This window comes from Leguminivora glycinivorella, chromosome 10, assembly GCF_023078275.1.
Source record: "Leguminivora glycinivorella isolate SPB_JAAS2020 chromosome 10, LegGlyc_1.1, whole genome shotgun sequence".
NCBI lineage: Eukaryota > Metazoa > Arthropoda > Insecta > Lepidoptera > Tortricidae > Leguminivora > Leguminivora glycinivorella.
This window is the reverse complement of record NC_062980.1, coordinates 16102206-16120200: the sequence shown is the minus strand read 5'-3', so window position 1 is coordinate 16120200 and position 17995 is coordinate 16102206. Positions and strand designations below refer to the sequence as shown.

At 37.6% G+C, this 17995-nt stretch overlaps 1 protein-coding gene across 1 annotated transcript in view; it reads left to right on the top strand.

Moving 5' to 3' along the window:
• Positions 1-17995, top strand: part of LOC125230405 — a 158056-nt gene that overhangs the window by 46395 nt on the left and 93666 nt on the right. The window contains exons 12-17 of the mRNA XM_048135543.1: positions 2498-2692; positions 5420-5582; positions 13321-13509; positions 14038-14209; positions 14894-15049; positions 16461-16537. Of these exons, the coding sequence (XP_047991500.1) occupies positions 2498-2692; positions 5420-5582; positions 13321-13509; positions 14038-14209; positions 14894-15049; positions 16461-16537 (952 nt within the window). The remainder of the gene's footprint in view (positions 1-2497; positions 2693-5419; positions 5583-13320; positions 13510-14037; positions 14210-14893; positions 15050-16460; positions 16538-17995) is intronic.

Genomic DNA, 17995 nt, shown 5'->3' with positions numbered 1-17995 from the left:
AATGACTTAAACCTACTTCTCAAATTGCCGTATTCCCAAAATGTCTAAAAGTCAAATTAACTTAAAACCAAAACTTCACTTTCTCATAATGCCTAACTTACCCTACCAGGTGTTATAACACCGATTCTTTTTTTTTGGCTTTTTCTAGTGGGTAAGTGACAATATACCAAAATATCCCGAAAAATCCGAGGGTAAGATTTTTTGCATTTAGGGTTATCTGGGTTAATTAGCTAAAGGAATACTAACGTTAATAATAAAACACAGTGCAAGGAACATAACGCACACTGTAAATAAAATTTTAATTATTCTGAGAAAAGTGTCATTTAGAATTCTCTTTATTTATTTTAATTCTTAGGCTAGGTTTGTTATAATATGATTATAAAAGTAAAATACAAAACCACATACAAAACAATACAAAATATATAAACACATAAAAAACCTAACCTAGGGTGCCGCCAGCAGCGGGGCAGGGCCCAAGCTGCCGGTGGTTAGGGCTGCAGAGAGAGGAACCGTCGGACTATCCGCGCCGTGTCCAAGATCACCGCCTTCTGAATCTGACCCTTGATCCAACCACCTAGCGAGAATCTCTCGAGATGTTTAGAATTATTATTATGAAATTAATACATTTCGGTCAATGTCATTTTGGCATTTTGATGTACTGAAAATTGGTATTTTTGTGATTTTGGATATATCACTACTGCGGGCCGATTTTTGAGTCTCACGCGTTCGAATTCAGAAAATTGTTACTGAAAATAATAGGCTAGTCACCGTTTTCAATCGGTATTTTAGTGACAAAATCCCGTTTGCGAGATTCAAAAATCGCCCTCCTAATCCGTTTTAACATTGCGACATTCAAGAAGATGATATTATAAAATTTGGTTGTAACGAACCGTAATCTTCAAGGTCATCGGCGTTATTAGGTCTTTGTAAAACGCGACATTTGCTTTTCTTCAATTTCACTGAGTAATACAAAACTAAGTAAAATTCTGCGTAGGAGGCGTCACTAGCACAACAGTAAATACACCAACAAATTTCATCAATGTCATTTTATTTGTAACAAATATTTTGTAAAAATTGTTTACGTCGTAGTAATCTGTCTGTATTTTTTTTTTTATTATTATAAACTGGCCAGTGATTGACCTTAGTCGCACCTGATGGAAAGTGACGACAAGGCCGAGGTTGTAGCTCACTGGTTCAGTAACTCTTGACTTGAATTCACCCAGATTGTTTAATTGTCACCACGCACCGTAAGTGACAAAGTCACAAATATAAATGTCCAACATGAATCCTTGAAAATTGAAAATAATTTGATATTATACAATTTTACGTTTCCCGTGTGGTGACGGGTTAAGAATTTTCACCACCCTCTTCTTCCCGTGGGTGTAGTAGAAGTCGACTGTGGGATATGGGTAAAATTCTGTCACTGCAATGTCACAATTTCGTATTCGTTCGATCCCTTTTTGCCCAGAGTGGCACTGAAACTTGAGTATTTCACGTGCTCTGCCTACCTTTTATGAGATACAGGCGTGATTGTATGTATGTATAAAGTTTAATATAGAAAAGCCTACGAAATGAGGGCAGCACGAGCCGTGCACGTAGCGAATGCTGAAATTATATTAGCAAAGTTTGTCTATGGTCTACGGTTTATGCTAATGCTGCACTCTGTGGCAGAATATTGCAGTAAAGTAAGTTCTTGTAAGTCTAAATTACTATTTTATGCAGCAGTTGAACCTAATTTTGTGAAGAAATGATGAAAACTCTGTAAAGTAAAAGTACCAGCGCCCAACACCCTAATGCCCAATAAATGACGCCCTTCAGTCATATTCATACAATAAGATGCAGTGGGTCAAATTCGACCGTGGGGGGGGGGGGGGATTACAACTGATCAATTTATTTTCATGTTTTACAACGTTTGCATTTTAAAAAAAGAGGGTCCACTGGTTATAAATGGCAAGCGTGTTTAGTGGATACACGTGGAACTCAACTTAATATTATAATAATGGAAAAGATGGATCAGTTAACACTTTCGCTACCAAGAACCCGACTGTCGGGCACACCGCTCGTAGAAGCGTAGCCGATTACATGGGTTTCCCCGTATGTAGCGAAAATGTCGTAGCGCCGCGTAGAGCCCGGTTTCGAAAGTGTTAAAATTGTCCCCTAGTCGACATTTGCCCCGCTGTATCTTACATATCAATGTATTGACAATGATTTAAAATTTGAAAGTGGGATTTAGGTACTGGGTCTTTTTGCGCACTGTTACTTTTACCTTCGATTTCCTTACTTTATTAGTATCTCATCCGTCATAATGTTTAGTGTTTAAAAATAAACAATATTTTATCTAAAACTATCTCATTATCATTCTATGTACATAAAATCAGTTTGTTTTTGCTCGCTTACTCTGAAATCTCTGAATTGTCAAAATAACGTGACAAATATTTTGTATACCGTTCATCATACGACAAAGCAAAAAATAACGTACGTATTTTATTTATTAAAGGGTTAAGGCTGTCCCAGTATCGTTCTGCGCAACGCAAATATACGGAGTTGACGACATTTCCACACTTTGGTACTCAACGCCCCCCATGGTGCTGCCATCTGGCTTGGAACTGTCTCCCTTACGTAGCATTAGAGCTCAAATGCTATTGCCATTACCGATGCTGCCCAATGAGTATCCTGAAAAAGATATTATTACGTGAGTTGTTAACATTATTTACTAATTTTTTTTATACAGCGTTTTCTTGAGGAACCCTAAAGAACTTAGCCATGTATTCCTGATCCCTACCTTTTAGGGTTCCGTAGTCAACTAGGAACCCTTATAGTTTCGCCATGTCTGTCTGTCCGTCCGTCCGTCCGTCCGTCCGTCCGTCCGTCCGTCCGTCCGTCCGTCCGTCCGTCCGTCCGTCCGTCCGCGGATAATCTCAGTAACCGTAAGCACTAGAAAGCTGAAATTTGGTACCAATATGTATATCAATCACGCCAACAAAGTGCAAAAATAAAAAATGGAAAAAATGTTTTATTAGGGTACCCCCCTACATGTAAAGTGGGGGCTGATATTTTTTTTCATTCCAACCCCAACGTGTGATATATTGTTGGATAGGTATTTAAAAATGAATACGGGTTTACTAAGATCGTTTTTTGATAATATTAATATTTTCGGAAATAATCGCTCCTAAAGGAAAAAAAGTGCGTCCCCCCCCTCTAACTTTTGAACCATATATTTGAAAAATATGAAAAAAATCACAAAAGTAGAACTTATAAAGACTTTCTAGGAAAATTGTTTTGAACTTGATAGGTTCAGTAGTTTTTGAGAAAAATACGAAAACTACGGAACCCTACACTGAGCGTGGCCCGACACGCTCTTGGCCGGTTTTTAATGTAGGTAATGTAATTGTCTCGATCTAAGGTAATGTCCGTGGCAATGCCCTAAAGACCGCAATTTATTAAGTATTTAAATACTCTCTCTTTCTCTCTCTCTCTCTCTCTCTCTCTCTCTCTCTTAAGCTTAGGCTCTAAGTCAAGTTTGTGTCATTTTCAAATCGTATTTAAATATGATTACATAGTTAAAATCATTCGGGTTTCTCACGAGGACAATGTATTTTTAATATTTAAATACCAAGTCCGACATATAAAAGCGACTTGGCCCAAAATAAACCAACAAATTAAAATGGCCGACGTAAACCAATGGAATACTGAACGTTTGGTGCAACCACAAATGGCGCGTGCTGATTGATATGACGCATCATGAATTATTGGAGAAATTAATATTCATCAATGGGATTAAACCAAAGAGGATCGAGTATTATAGAGAGTTACTGTCGAGTGAATCTCACATGATACAGGCTGAATCTCTTGATACAGGCTTAAAACCTTATCAAGAGATTCAGAACTCCAGTTTTGACAATTTGGCCCATATTCTTAGCTTGATATGTTTTAAAATGTCAAATGTTAATATTAGCGCCATCTAGCTGAGCGTACCCCAAAGGTGTAATGCCATTTAGGCCACCGTACCTTTTGTGTATGGTACTGAGGTACGTTTTTTTCTTTGACTTTATCTGTCTATACGGAATTATATATGTCTTTAGATTAAACATAATTTGATGTACGTAAATATTGACGAGACTTCAATTCCTCTTCACCGCCGCTGCCTAATTGAGTCGAAATTTATTATTATACATACCTTATCTCCCTTATTCATAAAGGTTCACTAAAGTTATGAAGCCGATAAAATTCGTTTGTCCCTTTCTTCCGTATTGGTATGATAGAAAGGAATAAACGAACTTTATTGGCTTGATAACTTTAGTGAACGTTTTATTTATTTATTATAAATGGGCTTACTCTTGGCCACAGACTAGCCAAAGGCAAAGACATGGCCTACGATGGAGTGAGCTCGCCAGAAGATGCCTGTTCACTCTTGATTTGAAGGTTGCCGGGTTATATGAGCCGCCGGCAAGGAATTCCACTCCTACAACTTTAGTGAACGTTTTATGAATAAGGGGATAAGTCTCCAGGAAGTTCGTAATATTGTTCTTATATCGAAAACATCAAAATGAAAAGGGAGGTTGAAATTTGTATGGAGCCACAATAATGAGCGTGAAAGATATGTAACACCTCCCTTTGGATATGTATAATATGGATGACAAGAGCTGCTGAATCGAAATAAACGTAAAAATTTGTCATATCGTTTCGTGATCGCTAGTATTGGCCCGATTATTCAATAAAAACTATCACTTAACTAGTTAGCAGTATTTTTAATAAACTATTTATGGGAACAAGGGAGTTGTCAGTTGCACTATTTCCTCTGAATAATTAATGACTCGTAGATGCCGTTGAGCGCGAAATATGAACGAAATATCGCGTATTGTTCTCAGTATTTATGATTCCGCGTGCAAAGAGTGAAATAAGCTTTCGGATTGGTTCGATTTTTAATATAGGTACGTCAAGTATGTCGCTTAACTTCAAATTTGGGTAAATACATTCTGCTATAAGGTTGATTATCTTTCAGATTATATATTTAACGCGCACGCGATCGGAGTGGTGTAGTGGTTTAGGTTTAGCACGTCAGCCGTGATAGCTGGAGACCCGGGCTCGATTCCCGGCTTCGCCGCCAGTGTATGGTATCTATTTCAGTCAACAATGACGCAATGATGCCCTGCCATAGATAGTAGACAATAAGGATGCGTTCGAATTACAATAGGGCTGTGTCGCGCGGCTGCGTTCGGGGTCTCACAAATGGTCTCGTCGGAAGATCAGCGCTGACCTCTGGGTCAGCATTATGCTGAGGCGGGACTCTTTCGTGATAAACTTATCAATCCATTGTACGTTTGTAGTTTTAGTAATACTTTTTTTGCATATTGTGTAGTTTTAAGTTTGTTACGAATAAATATTTTGATTGATTGATTGATTTATTCAAATCTTTCAGATTGAAGACAGCAACAGACGAGTGGTATGTCAACTGTCACGTGACGCGAGCATGCACGACGCGACACCCAGCTTTGGCTCCGGCGCGCCATTGGCTCGGCGTTGTCGTGCCGGGAGCAAAGATGCACACCAAAATGGAGATCTACAACAACACGCACCAGGATGTAAGTGAAATGGTTAAGGATATTCAATACGTGTACACGTGTAATACGTGTACACACAGTACACGTATTGCACGTGTACACGTATTATTAGACCTCTAAAGCTCTCATGATAATAATGGTGAACTTACAAAATGTCGACAACATCCGACGTCTTAGCCTCATTCAAATTTGAATTTCTTAAGAAATTATTAGGTCTATTTACGAAATGGTTCGGAAATGTCACTTTGTCGCATTAACATTATTTACTAGATAAACGTAATAAAATACTAGCGGCCCGCCCCGGTTTCTCACGGGGATTATCATAAAAATGGTTATAGTAAGTTTTCTGTAAAAGATAGACATAATTATATGTCGTCGCGGACTTTTTTGTAGACCTATTAAAGAGACAATTTCGCCATACATAGTTTTAATATAGGTAGCTCAAACGGTTTGGGCAGCGGTTTTGATTAAAGTTTTTGTCCAACTTGATTAGTAAATATCGTCTACCAATTCAAACAAAATCTTAACAAATTATATATATACCTATACCTTCCTCGAGAATCACTATTCAAAGGTGAAAACCGCATGACAATCTGTTAAGTAGTTTTTGAATTTATCGCGAATACAAAGACGGACACACAGACAGACGCGGCGGGGACTTTGTTTTATAAGGTGTAGATATAGAGATATCACATCAGTAAATCCTTATGTAAAGACAAAGATTGTTCGCAAACGATAAGAAAACAACCCTAAACAAATAGCGCAAACAGGGCGCTCTGAAAAGGCTTTACGGAGATTACGTACCGTCTCATAGCGGAATAGATTTTTGTTTACATTTAATGTTACATTTTCTAAGATTTATTGTAGCTTTGGTAGATTTGGAGAAAGTTTTTTTCACCTCACTAGCTCGGAAAGGACTTTTTTATTCAAAATCAGATAGCAAAATCGCATTTTATCCACAAGAGTGCAAAGAATATTTGAAATCCGAACGTGTCATTGTTACGAGAGTTACTTTTTTAAATATAATTTCTTGTAAAAGGCATCTCCCAGACAGGACAATTTTGTCCCTGTGCTTAAATTGTCTTAACAGATCATGTGATGCGAACGTAAAAATAATTTCATATCGAATTGTATCCGACTAAAAACATAAAATTCAAACAATTTTATAACACGATTTTACCATAAGACACTTGAAATCGTACAAGAAATTGTATTTTTGACTCTTCCATTGTACATATTCAGAACGCACCTTAAGTAACATTGCAATCTCAAAACGCGTGAAATGGAACGCACCCAAATAGATTTTTCTTTTTAACCGACTTCAAAAAAGGAGGAGGTTCTCAATTCGACTGAATGTTTTTTTTTTATGTATGTTACTCGATATCTCCGAGAATCATGGACCGATTTTCAAAAATTTTTTTTTTCAATCGATCAGGTATAACCCCGTGATGGTCCCATTGGCACCAAGTCGAGGTCTAATGATGGGATCTTGGAGAAATCGAGGGAACTCTTAAAATGTTATAGGCACATGTAATGTTTTTAGTGTATTTTTCAAAGGTAAACCAGTATTTACGCCTGAATGATGGTAATAACTTTATGTGGTTGAGCTGACGATGGAAGGTCAACTCCTCAATGGTTAGGAGTTAAAGGATAATTCTTTCACTACTGTACATTTATTCGGACTGATACATATAATATCAATAGGAACCACTAAACATCAACAAATAAATAAACATTTTAACAAAAAATAAAACCGCCTTCAAAAATAAGCGCGTTACAAAACACGGAGAAACTAAAAAGCAAAAAATAATAAACCTTTGAATTCAGATTTATTATCGGATTGCAATAATCTAAATATCCAAATTATAAAAAAATCAATTATTTTTGGAGTCGGGGCCAGCCTGCGTATGGTTGGGTGGAGCAAACAGGACATAGCAAGGCGACGAACAGGTCTGGTACCGACTACAAAAATAATTGATTTGTTTATAATTTGGATGTTTAGATTATTGAAATCCGATAAGAAATCTGAATTCAAAGGTTTATTATTTTTTGCTTTTTAGTTTCTCCGTGTTTTGTAACGCGCTTATTTTTGAAGGCGGTTTTTTGATTCTTAATTTGAAACTTTTATAGTGTCGGTCGGTGCTTCGTGGAAATTGTAATAAACGCAAATTGACATATTTCTGTGCAATTATGTTCCAGTTGTTTATATTGCGTGTTTCCTCGCTTTAGTGAGGTGAAAAGTTATGTGTTACACACGGGATGCAAAGTTATTTTAACTCGTGTGTATTGCAACGAGAGTGTTGTCGCTTCGCTCATGATTCTATTTTCGAACCACTCGCTTCGCTCGTGGTTCAACCATAGAATCCATTCGCTCGCTCGTAGTTCAACCCTAGAATCCATTCGCTAGTTCGTGTTACAATTCCACGCTCGTTTAAAATACAACTTTGCTCCCTTGTATAACAAATAACTATTGTCTACACTTTTATCTTCTCCGTGAGTATTTTTATAGCTTTTTTACTCGCCGTATATTGTATGTAAATAATTAAAAATGAAGTTAAGTATGTCTGTACGGGACAAACCGTGCAAGTGAAACCTGCAGGGCTGATTAGCACATGATTGGCTCAACAGTATCTCGCCGCAATACGAGTATAAATCACACGTCTTTCTAAATTGTATTTACTGAAGCGCTCGTAGCCTAGCGGTAAGTACGTGCGACTTTCGTTCCGGAGGTCGCGGGTTCGAACCCCGGCTCGCACCAATGAGTTTTTCGGAATTTATGTGCGAAATGTCATTTGACATTTGCCAGTCACTTTTCGGTGAAGGAAAACATCGTGAGGAAACCGGACTAATTCCAATAAGGTTTAGTTTACCCTTCGGGTTGGAAGGTCAATGGCAGTCGCTTTCTTAAAAACTAGTACCTACGCCAAATCTTGGGATTAGTTCTCAAAGCGGACTCCAGGCTCTCATGAGCCGTGGCAAATGCCGGGATAACGCAAAGGAGGATGATTTCTAATTGTATTACTGAAATATGGTCGGGCAGTCTATCTTGCGCCAAAATCATGTACTAGCCCATAATTAAGATGGTATGGAGATGGTCTAATTTTGTGATACAACAACATAACTGGAGGATTGTGTTGCAAATTTTTAGAGTTTTCTTTACGAGTATTTGCTAATGGAAATAAAAAAACAGTCTTCTTTAGAAGTATGTACCAAAATGTATCTGAACTTCTCAATAACCTTCCTCAATGACTCGTGCTGTCACGTGTACGTTTCAAACTGATTTACATGTATGAGCCGTATGCTTACTTTCCAAAGACGTAGAAGAGATTTATTCGAGTTGGAAATCAAACCATTCAAATGACTTTGTTTAGACTAGCGATCCAAATAACAGCAGACACTCTAGGGAAATAATTCAGTTGATGAGCTTACAACGTTTTAAGTGGCTGTTAAAAATTAATAGCTACTCACATTACGCAATTTGCACGCCGGAGTAAAATTACGCACATAAAATGGTTTAGTATAGTTGTATCTCCTCTCTTTTTAACCCCCGACGCAAAAACGACGGGGTGTTATTATATAAGTTTGACGTGTATGTCTGTCTGTCTGAATGTGTCTCTCTGTGTTGTCTGTCTGTCTGTGTGTGTGTCTGTCTGTGGCATCGTAGCTCCCGAACGGATGAACCGATTTAGATTTCGTTTGTTTTTGCTTGAAAGCTGAGTTAGTCGGGAGTGTTCTTAGCCATATTTTATGTAAAACCGTCCACTATGTCGCGGTCGGGGGTTTTTTCAAATTTTAATTTTTATAAGACTTAGAGCATTTGGCGAGTTGCCAGCAAGGCGAGCGCGCAGCAAATTCGCCGCGAGCGCAGTGACTGCCGCGTCAAGTCGTCTTCGCTGCAAGTGCGCGATAAATTCCCTCGACAAGGCACATTCGTTGCGTACTCGCAGCGAAGTCGCTGTGCAATCACTTCTTGCTCGCCTCGCTCGTAACTCGCCAAATATGATAGCACCCGAAGGATGCTTTACTTGTACCACGCTCTGCTTACCTTGAGTTTTGAAGTGTCACTTTATGATACATATTTCAAAAAAGCTTCCAGCATGGTTACAGTAGATATATCTGTGTCACCCTAAAGACGTGTAATTTCATTTCATTTTATGTATTGTCCTAACTGTGTAATCACATGTGCAAGAGTCTGGCAAGTTTGTTCCGAAAGTTCTGTTCGAATCGTGTCCAGTTGAAGTTTTTCTGAATGTTTACGAGTTTGAATCGGGCCCGAAATGGTGAAACTGTCCCTTTTATCTTTAAATTAACATTTTGTAAGTTCACTTGTAAAACTATACTATAATGCTTCAAATATGTGGAAATATAGATTTGAATAGCTTTATCTTCACATTGTTGACATGAAGTAAAAAAAAACCGGCCAAGAGCGTGTCGGGCCACGCTCAGTGTAGGGTTCCGTAGTTTTCCGCATTTTTCTCAAAAACTACTGAACCTATCTAGTTTCAAAATAATTTTCCTAGAAAGTTTTTATAAAGATCTACTATTGTGATTTTTTTCATATTTTTTGAACATAGGGTTCAAAAGTTAGAGGGGGGGGACGCACTTTTTTTTCCTTTAAAAGCGATTATTTCCGAAAATATTGATATTATTAAAAAACGATCTTAGTAAACCCGTCTTCATTTTTAAATACCTATCCAACAATATATCACACGTTGGGGTTGAAATGAAAAAAATAATCCGCCCCCACTTTACATGTAGGGGGGGTACCCTAATAAAACATTTTTTTCCATTTTTTATTTTTGCACTTTGTTGGTGTGATTGATATACATATTGGTACCAAATTTCAGCTTTCTAGTGCTTACAGTTACTGAGATTATCCGCGGACGGACGGACGGACGGACGGACGGACGGACGGACAGACAGACATGGCGAAACTATAAGGGTTCCTAGTTGACTACGGAACCCTAAAAATAAATTACTCAGTGTGCATAGTTTTTGCAACTTGCCTGCACGGAAACATTTTTGATGTTGCGTTCATGTCCAAATTATACAATACTAGCTTTTGCTCGCGGCTTCGCTCGCGATTTAGAAAATTGCGAAGTGCTCCATATAAACTTTTACCTTCCATTCCAGTGGGGCGTTAAAAGAGACAAAAAGTAACCTATGTCACTTTTGATCCCTTCAACTATCTCCAGTTAAAAAATCACGTCAATTCGTCGTTCCGTATTGCCGTGAAAGACGGACAAACAAACAGACACACACACACTTTCCCATTTATAATATTAGTTATACAATATAACTAAAGGATAAAGAGGGAACACATCGCTTGCATCTCGTAACGCAAATGGAATCGGCCAACATTTAGTAATATAATTCGCAAGATAACGGACTGCCAATGACGAAATAAAACTTAATAAAATCTCAATTCACGCGAACAAAATAGGAATTAATAAAAACAAATTTAACTTTTCCCTTAATTTTTGTACAAAGTGATTGACTGATTGGTTGACTGAATGTGATGAATGGTGAGTGAGTGAGTGAGTGGTTGAAGATTAAAGTGTTCACAGGCGTATATGATGGAAGGATTTACACACGACTATTTTGTAGGAACAGATATAAAGTAAGTTAGGATGCAAAGCCGACTCCTTTCGTCTTCCATTAAAGCATTTAATATATCATGATTTTTGAGTTTGTTTATAGCTCTTTTAATAATTATTTGCGACATTAATCCGTTAGTGTATAGGAACGAAGCCATTTTATGGCCGATATTATGTTCAACATTATCCTTCTACTGTATTGAAAAATTTGGGAACTACTACTTATTAAAGTTAAAATTTCAACAATTATTTTTTTAACTCATGCGGTTAGGGTTAAGTTATTGGCAACGGGCGTGAATCTTATGGAATGTCAAAGAAAGCTAGTGGTTGACGTTGGAATTAAAGTCAATACGGGTAAGTGTGTCGTAAGGTGAAGTGTGTCTGGCCTTCACATTTGACCTTTTTACTCATTGTCACAGGTGTTTTTGCGAGTTCATAATTTTGCTACTTGATACTAACAGTTAGTGGTGAACGTATGAACTCTCAATAAACCCTGGTCATTAGTTTAAACAGGCCAAATGTAAAAGCCAGACACACTAACCCGTATTCGTATTTAACATAGAAAACCCTAAAAAGGGAGGGTTGCACCAGTCGCGTATCAATCTAAGGTAAAAGGTCTGAGGCGGGCAACCCCATTTCCCGCCGAGGTATGTATAGTGCTTTTCTCAAACATGAGTATTTACTGTCCATTGACCTATATTCTATTTCACATCATCATGGAAGAGCCAACGTTTGTAGAAAAATCATATTCCTAGCCGCACCTGTTTCCCTGCCAATAGACGATTCATTTCAGTTTTCCCATTGATACAATATCATCATGGAATTGGGAAAAACATATTATGTTTCCCTAGAACAAACGTAAACACAAAATGTTATCGTTATCTAGTTGAAATATAATATCGGGGACTCCAAATATTCATAGTCTGTAGATTCAGAAAGAGTACTATCGTACAGTATGGTCACTCCCGCTCCCCGCTGAAAGTGCCGCCCACCCGCTCTCGGTTAGCTCAGTCAGTTACAGTCTGTCAAAAACGCTACCAGTCGACCTGTCATATCTCACTCATACAAGCATGGTACGCGTTCACCTACACGAGCTTAGACTGTGTGCTATGGACGCGCCTCTTTTATATATCTGATCTCCAGTGTCCGAGATGTGGGACAAGAGGGAGAAGTTCAAGATTCAGTCACAATCTCAACCAAAGTATTTATTCTATTTGCCATTTGGAGTGTATTTAATTAGAATCATTAGGTCAGAAGACAGTTTATAGTATTACCGATGCCTCACAAAGTATTGTTTAAACCTGACCAAGATGTCTGTTTCCCAAGGTTCATTTCATTCATTCCATTAAACCAGCATCCTCTGCAATTGCAGCAGATGCCTGAAATCGCTCGGCCCGTGGGTCACTGTAGAATAGGTTTAATTTTTCTTTGGGTTTTAAGTGCAGGTAATGCCTTCTGGCGAACACGGTAGAGAACAGTATGTTTTAGGTTTCTTATTTTAAAATCTTACTGCTGATGCGAAGACACCAAGTAGATCCCAAACCAAATGCGAGGCCTCTGATCCCAAAGACTGCCTTTTCCATCCAGTCGATCACACCGCGATCCCTTAGATTTTTTTCTACCCCGTCTCTCCAGCGGTACTCCAGCCACTTACTGCGGTACTGCAGTAGCTTAAGCGACGAGCTTTCGCACCTCTAAGGGCCACTTGCACCAACGAAAATGGAGGGTTAACCCTTTATATGGAATCTGACAGATGACAGCCCACTAACCCTGAGTTAAGTAGTTGGTGCAAGTGGGTCTAAGTTACTTGCAGCAGCTGTAGTTACATAGCGGAGTATTAGTAATGGTTTATTAATTTTATGACGCAGAAACTCAGAGGGCCTTTTATGAATATCCAAATCATTACTGCACAGATTGACTGAGCCTCAAGAAGGCTTGTATTGTGGTTACTCGGACAACGATATATATATAATATATAAATACTTATATACATAGAAAACGTCCATGACTCAGGAACAAATATCTGTGCTCATCACACAAATAAATGCCCTTACCGGGATTCGAACCCAGGACCGCGGCTCAGCAGGCAGGGTCACTACAGACTGAGCCAGACCGGTCGTCAAATGTTATTGTTATTAATTATATTATACTTATTTTCTCAGATCTGCTGGTGGGCAACTCCTTACCGCTGGACAGGCGAAAATCCGCCAAACAAAGCATGTGCACTGGAAGAGCGCACATGCGATGTGTGTCTCGAACGCGCTTGCACATGCTCCCTCCTCAGACCTAGCAGGGGGAGTTTGGATCAAGACAAGCGCTGCAGGATAGAATATAACGTTTATGCGCCTATGGTTAGTTGTTTTTGTAAGTTTTTTACTTGCAATGTTAAATGGGAGCCGTTCAGTTTAGGTTGAGAGAAAGGAACAGAGCTATATATGTTATATAGCTACGTCCTTCTCTCTTAACCTAAACTGGACGGCTTTAGCACTTCTAAGTAACTTCCCTGAGCTGGCTCAGCCATCCATCTAATTCTGTTAAAGTGTGATACAATTGTTCTGACGAATATTAATAAGTATAGTTTTCTGTTAGAATAAAGTACTCTCGACGGTATAATATTGCATGTAATAATGAAATCTGAGACAAAACTCCTTATTTATTTTATAACCATGGCCACCTATGACCATGGTCGACTGTCTTGATACAACTCCCATTTTTATGGTTTTTATTTAAACGCGAAGTGGTTTTATGCTACAGAAGCATTATTGAACGCAATTCGATCACGCAATGTATGAAAAATGGCAAGAAAAATTTATTTTCTTTAATGATGATCACTTGTGTTCAACTTTGAAAACAACCAAGAGTTTTATTTTCTGTTTTAGACGGACTGCATCGTGGCCACACTCGTGAAACTGAACCGTACAGCTCCCGACACGGCAAGAATACCAAATGCTCCGGCTTGTGATGCCAGGGCTACATTGTTGGCTTACAGAGTCGTTGCGCCTCGCTTGGTGCTAGAAGTATTCCCTTGTGGTGGAGATAAGAAAGGAGATTGTAAGAAAGAAACATAATCCATTTTCTATATTCAATTTGATCAAAAATTTGGCGATCGGAATACTCAGAATTCTACAAAAACACAATAAAGACACAACGCGCTTCTAGTCAACTACCTTCCTATCTGAATACAAAAGCATACGTTTTTTCACGTTTAGTTAGTTTCATTTCGGCAAACAATTTAATACAACCGTCGTTCTGAAATCTCAGTTTGATATCTCATCTCTCCTCGACTGAGAGAATAAACAACTAGATTTCATGTTCGTTCAAAAATTTTGTTCAGATTTCATGTTGGTTAAAATAGCGCCTACGTGCTCTTTGGTTCAAACAGCAAGTTTGATTTGGTTAAGTGTAACTAGTACATTTTACAAACTTTATTTTATTTGAATCAATGTGTTATTTCAATTTACAAGTCGATTTTATAAAAGCAACATGTCACATATTTTTAATAAGTTTGACCTTGTTATTCGTACAAATTCGACTTGTATCATCAATATTTTAATTTATTCCGTTTACTAAAATACTTAACAAGTCGAACTTGTTAAATTTCAATGCAAATTTCTCTCAGTGAAGGCTCACCTATAATGTGCCTCACAATTTCTGGGTTCTAATTAGTACTATAGCCTCTCTCATGTGGAGCCAATCAAGCTGATATTTCAGCTAATCCCCTAAATTCCTCAATAGGTCGAGCCTGCGACCTGGACATGACCAATAAGACTGGAGGCTGCGCCTTATTGCGACCCAGCCGAGCATTGACTCCTTGCTGCTGCTCCTGCTATAAGCTGAGGATAACTAATACTACGCCTATAGCCACTACTGTGCGTTGGGAAGCACCTCTGGGTATGTCCTTAAACGTACAAATTAGTGTAGATTGCAGATGAGGTTAGCAAACTTTCTTAGCTATTTTTATACTACCTGAAATTTTAAAACAGCGTTGCTATCATGCTTGCAATTTTATTTAGACATCTGTCACTCTCACACTGGCATACTTACCAAAATGTGACGGATGCTTTATCCAAGTGATAAAATTGGAAGCTTGCCGGGCAGGACTGACAACTTCAAAGGCTTTAATATAATTATGACGTCATCATTAGTTGCTCCTGTCTCCTGTTGCCAAGTTTATTCTTTAAGATATGGCTTAAGGCTCTGCTGGCATCAAACGCATAAAAAATTGACTCTACACTAGACACCTATAGGGCAGCCTATGTCTTTACTACTTTACTGTCTCTACTTGGGCCATAAATATTTGATTAAAACTCAAACCAATTCCTTGTCAACTCCAATTAATAGTAGTCAGTAGTCCGTCACAACATCCAAGTCAACAAATGTCTGCCAACTAAAAACACAAAGAATAGTAGAAAATGTGCCAATTTTTGCTATTTGTTCAACTTATTCCTGTTGAAGAAAGAATTTTCCGTCTCAAATACAAGTGAGAGACTGCCCTTGCTGTAGTTTTTGGAGCATAAAGTAAACTTTTCCTTTCTAGTTTTTTCTGCAGTTGACGTAGATATTTAATACTGGTTGGATATAGACCAAAATATTTCGATGAGACAATTTAAAAAATATATTTTTTCGTAGCATTCAAAATATTTTAAATTTCAATAAAAATATAAGTATAAACCTATAAAATCATCGCTCATGGGCGCAACTGCATGGTATGTATGTAAATACTTACCCCCTTATTCATAAACGTTTGCCGATATAAATCGTTTGTCCCTTTCCAACATACCAATACGTCGGAAAGGGACAAACGATTTACATCGGCTTAATAACTTTAGTGAACGTTTATGAATAAGTAGGTTCGTTTTTAAGTCTCTTTTAAAGATATGTATTTCTATTGAGATTAGAAGTATAAATATCTTTAACCCGAAATAAATTGTGACTATGTGTACTATAGTACTTAGAAACTTTGAAGGAAAGAAGGGATCTAAGGTAGAATCAAGTCGAATCTTAACGAGTCCCAAAACCGGAGGTTCATTAGAGTTCGAAAGACTACAAAGAAATTTTGCTCGTTACTAAGAAGGGATGGTATCAATGGCGCGAAGTCAACCGGCTTAATCTCTAAGGAGACAACACTTTTGCTCTTACGTTCGTTATATTGATATGAGTATTTTCTATTACGTGTTACGATTTTGTCGTGTCGGGTCCTCTTTCATGAGGAATTGACATTTTAAAATACATATTTTGATAGTCGAAGAAAATGGGTGCAATTTTTGGTTGTACTAACTTTTTTATCTAATTTTTCTTTCAGGTGGAGAAGAATTTCTCAAAGTCAAGTTTTTACCGAACGATTTTGAGATTGGAAGTTATAACGACAAAGTTATATCGGTACGTCTGTTTCAAATCTGTTATATTTCACTATATACTAGGGCTCCCGGTCGTGACCGTGTATCGTGAACACGTAGCCGTACGCACGTTGCCGTGATACACGGCAACGGATTTCTGGTTCGTTCGTCACGTGAAAATAAATCACGTGAAATTAGGGTACGTACGTTCGTAGATCCGTCCGTACGTACGTACGAATTCACGTGACACGCCCGTTCGGTCCGCCAGCGGCGTTTCATGAGAGAAGATAAGATCGGATGCAGTCTCTATAAGTTATGAATAAAAATGTAGGTATCGTGAGGTTATATCTTAATTACTTTTGAATTAAAATTTATATTCAATACTGCGGTTTTTCAAATATTAATATGTAAGTAATAAATAAATATAACTAAATAAACGATCCGGGGTTTCCGATAGGCTTAATTTAGAAGTGGTTATAAAAATACCAACGATATGGGTAGGTAACCTTTTGTAAGGGTAACTGCTAGATTTGGTAACCGTTTCAGATAAAGTTTCCTTCCAGTCATTTGAGTTTTTTACTCTATCTAAAGGTTTTCAACAGTTATAATTCTAAATTCGACTTATTATTAAATAACCACTGTTAGCATTGTCTCTACGCTACAACCGACGCTTCGAGTACAAATTCAAAAAATGCTTATACTTTCACTAAAATATTACTTTTATGTTTATTAAAATGGCACTATACCATGACTATACCTTATCCTTTGTTAAGCTTATCTGTTGAGTGGTTGTGGTTGAAAAATACCATGCGTTAACGTGGTAATATGGGCTTAACCGTGCACCGTGATACCCTTGAATCTGCTTATTATGTGTCTGCAATGTTCGTTGACAAAAACTCTCTAGTTACCCTCTGATTAATAAGATTTAATAGGAAGATAAGTATCCACGGTACCATTCAATTATTGATGCAAGGAGTAAGAAATTTGTCAATTTAGTATAAAAATTAAGAATGTGACGATAGGATGACATCCACGGAAACGTAATTTTAACACATACCTAGTTAATAATTATGTTATACATTTTACGCGAACTTACTTAACTGTTATAGCCACTATTTAATTAGGTAATTAGTGTAATTACGTTATATAGTAATAAGATTGATGGTAGTAAAAAAAAGTCTACTTTAAGAGGGTTCAAGGCGCAGGATTATCATTTTATTAAGATGTAAACACTGTTTTATGACTGATATATTGTTTCAAAAATAATGAATAAATAACTGCTTAATAAAGTGAGCTTCGTTATACTATTTACATGCAATAACTTTAAAATTATTTTTTCATGGTATTTAAACTTAGACCTTTGCTGCTTTCATTTACTTATTATGGATTACACCTATTTAAAAAATTGACTTACTCGTTTGATGTCGTAACAGTAACAGGAGATTTCAAATGAACTGACGTCAAATGCCTCGCGATAGATCCTGTAGTACCATGACGACAC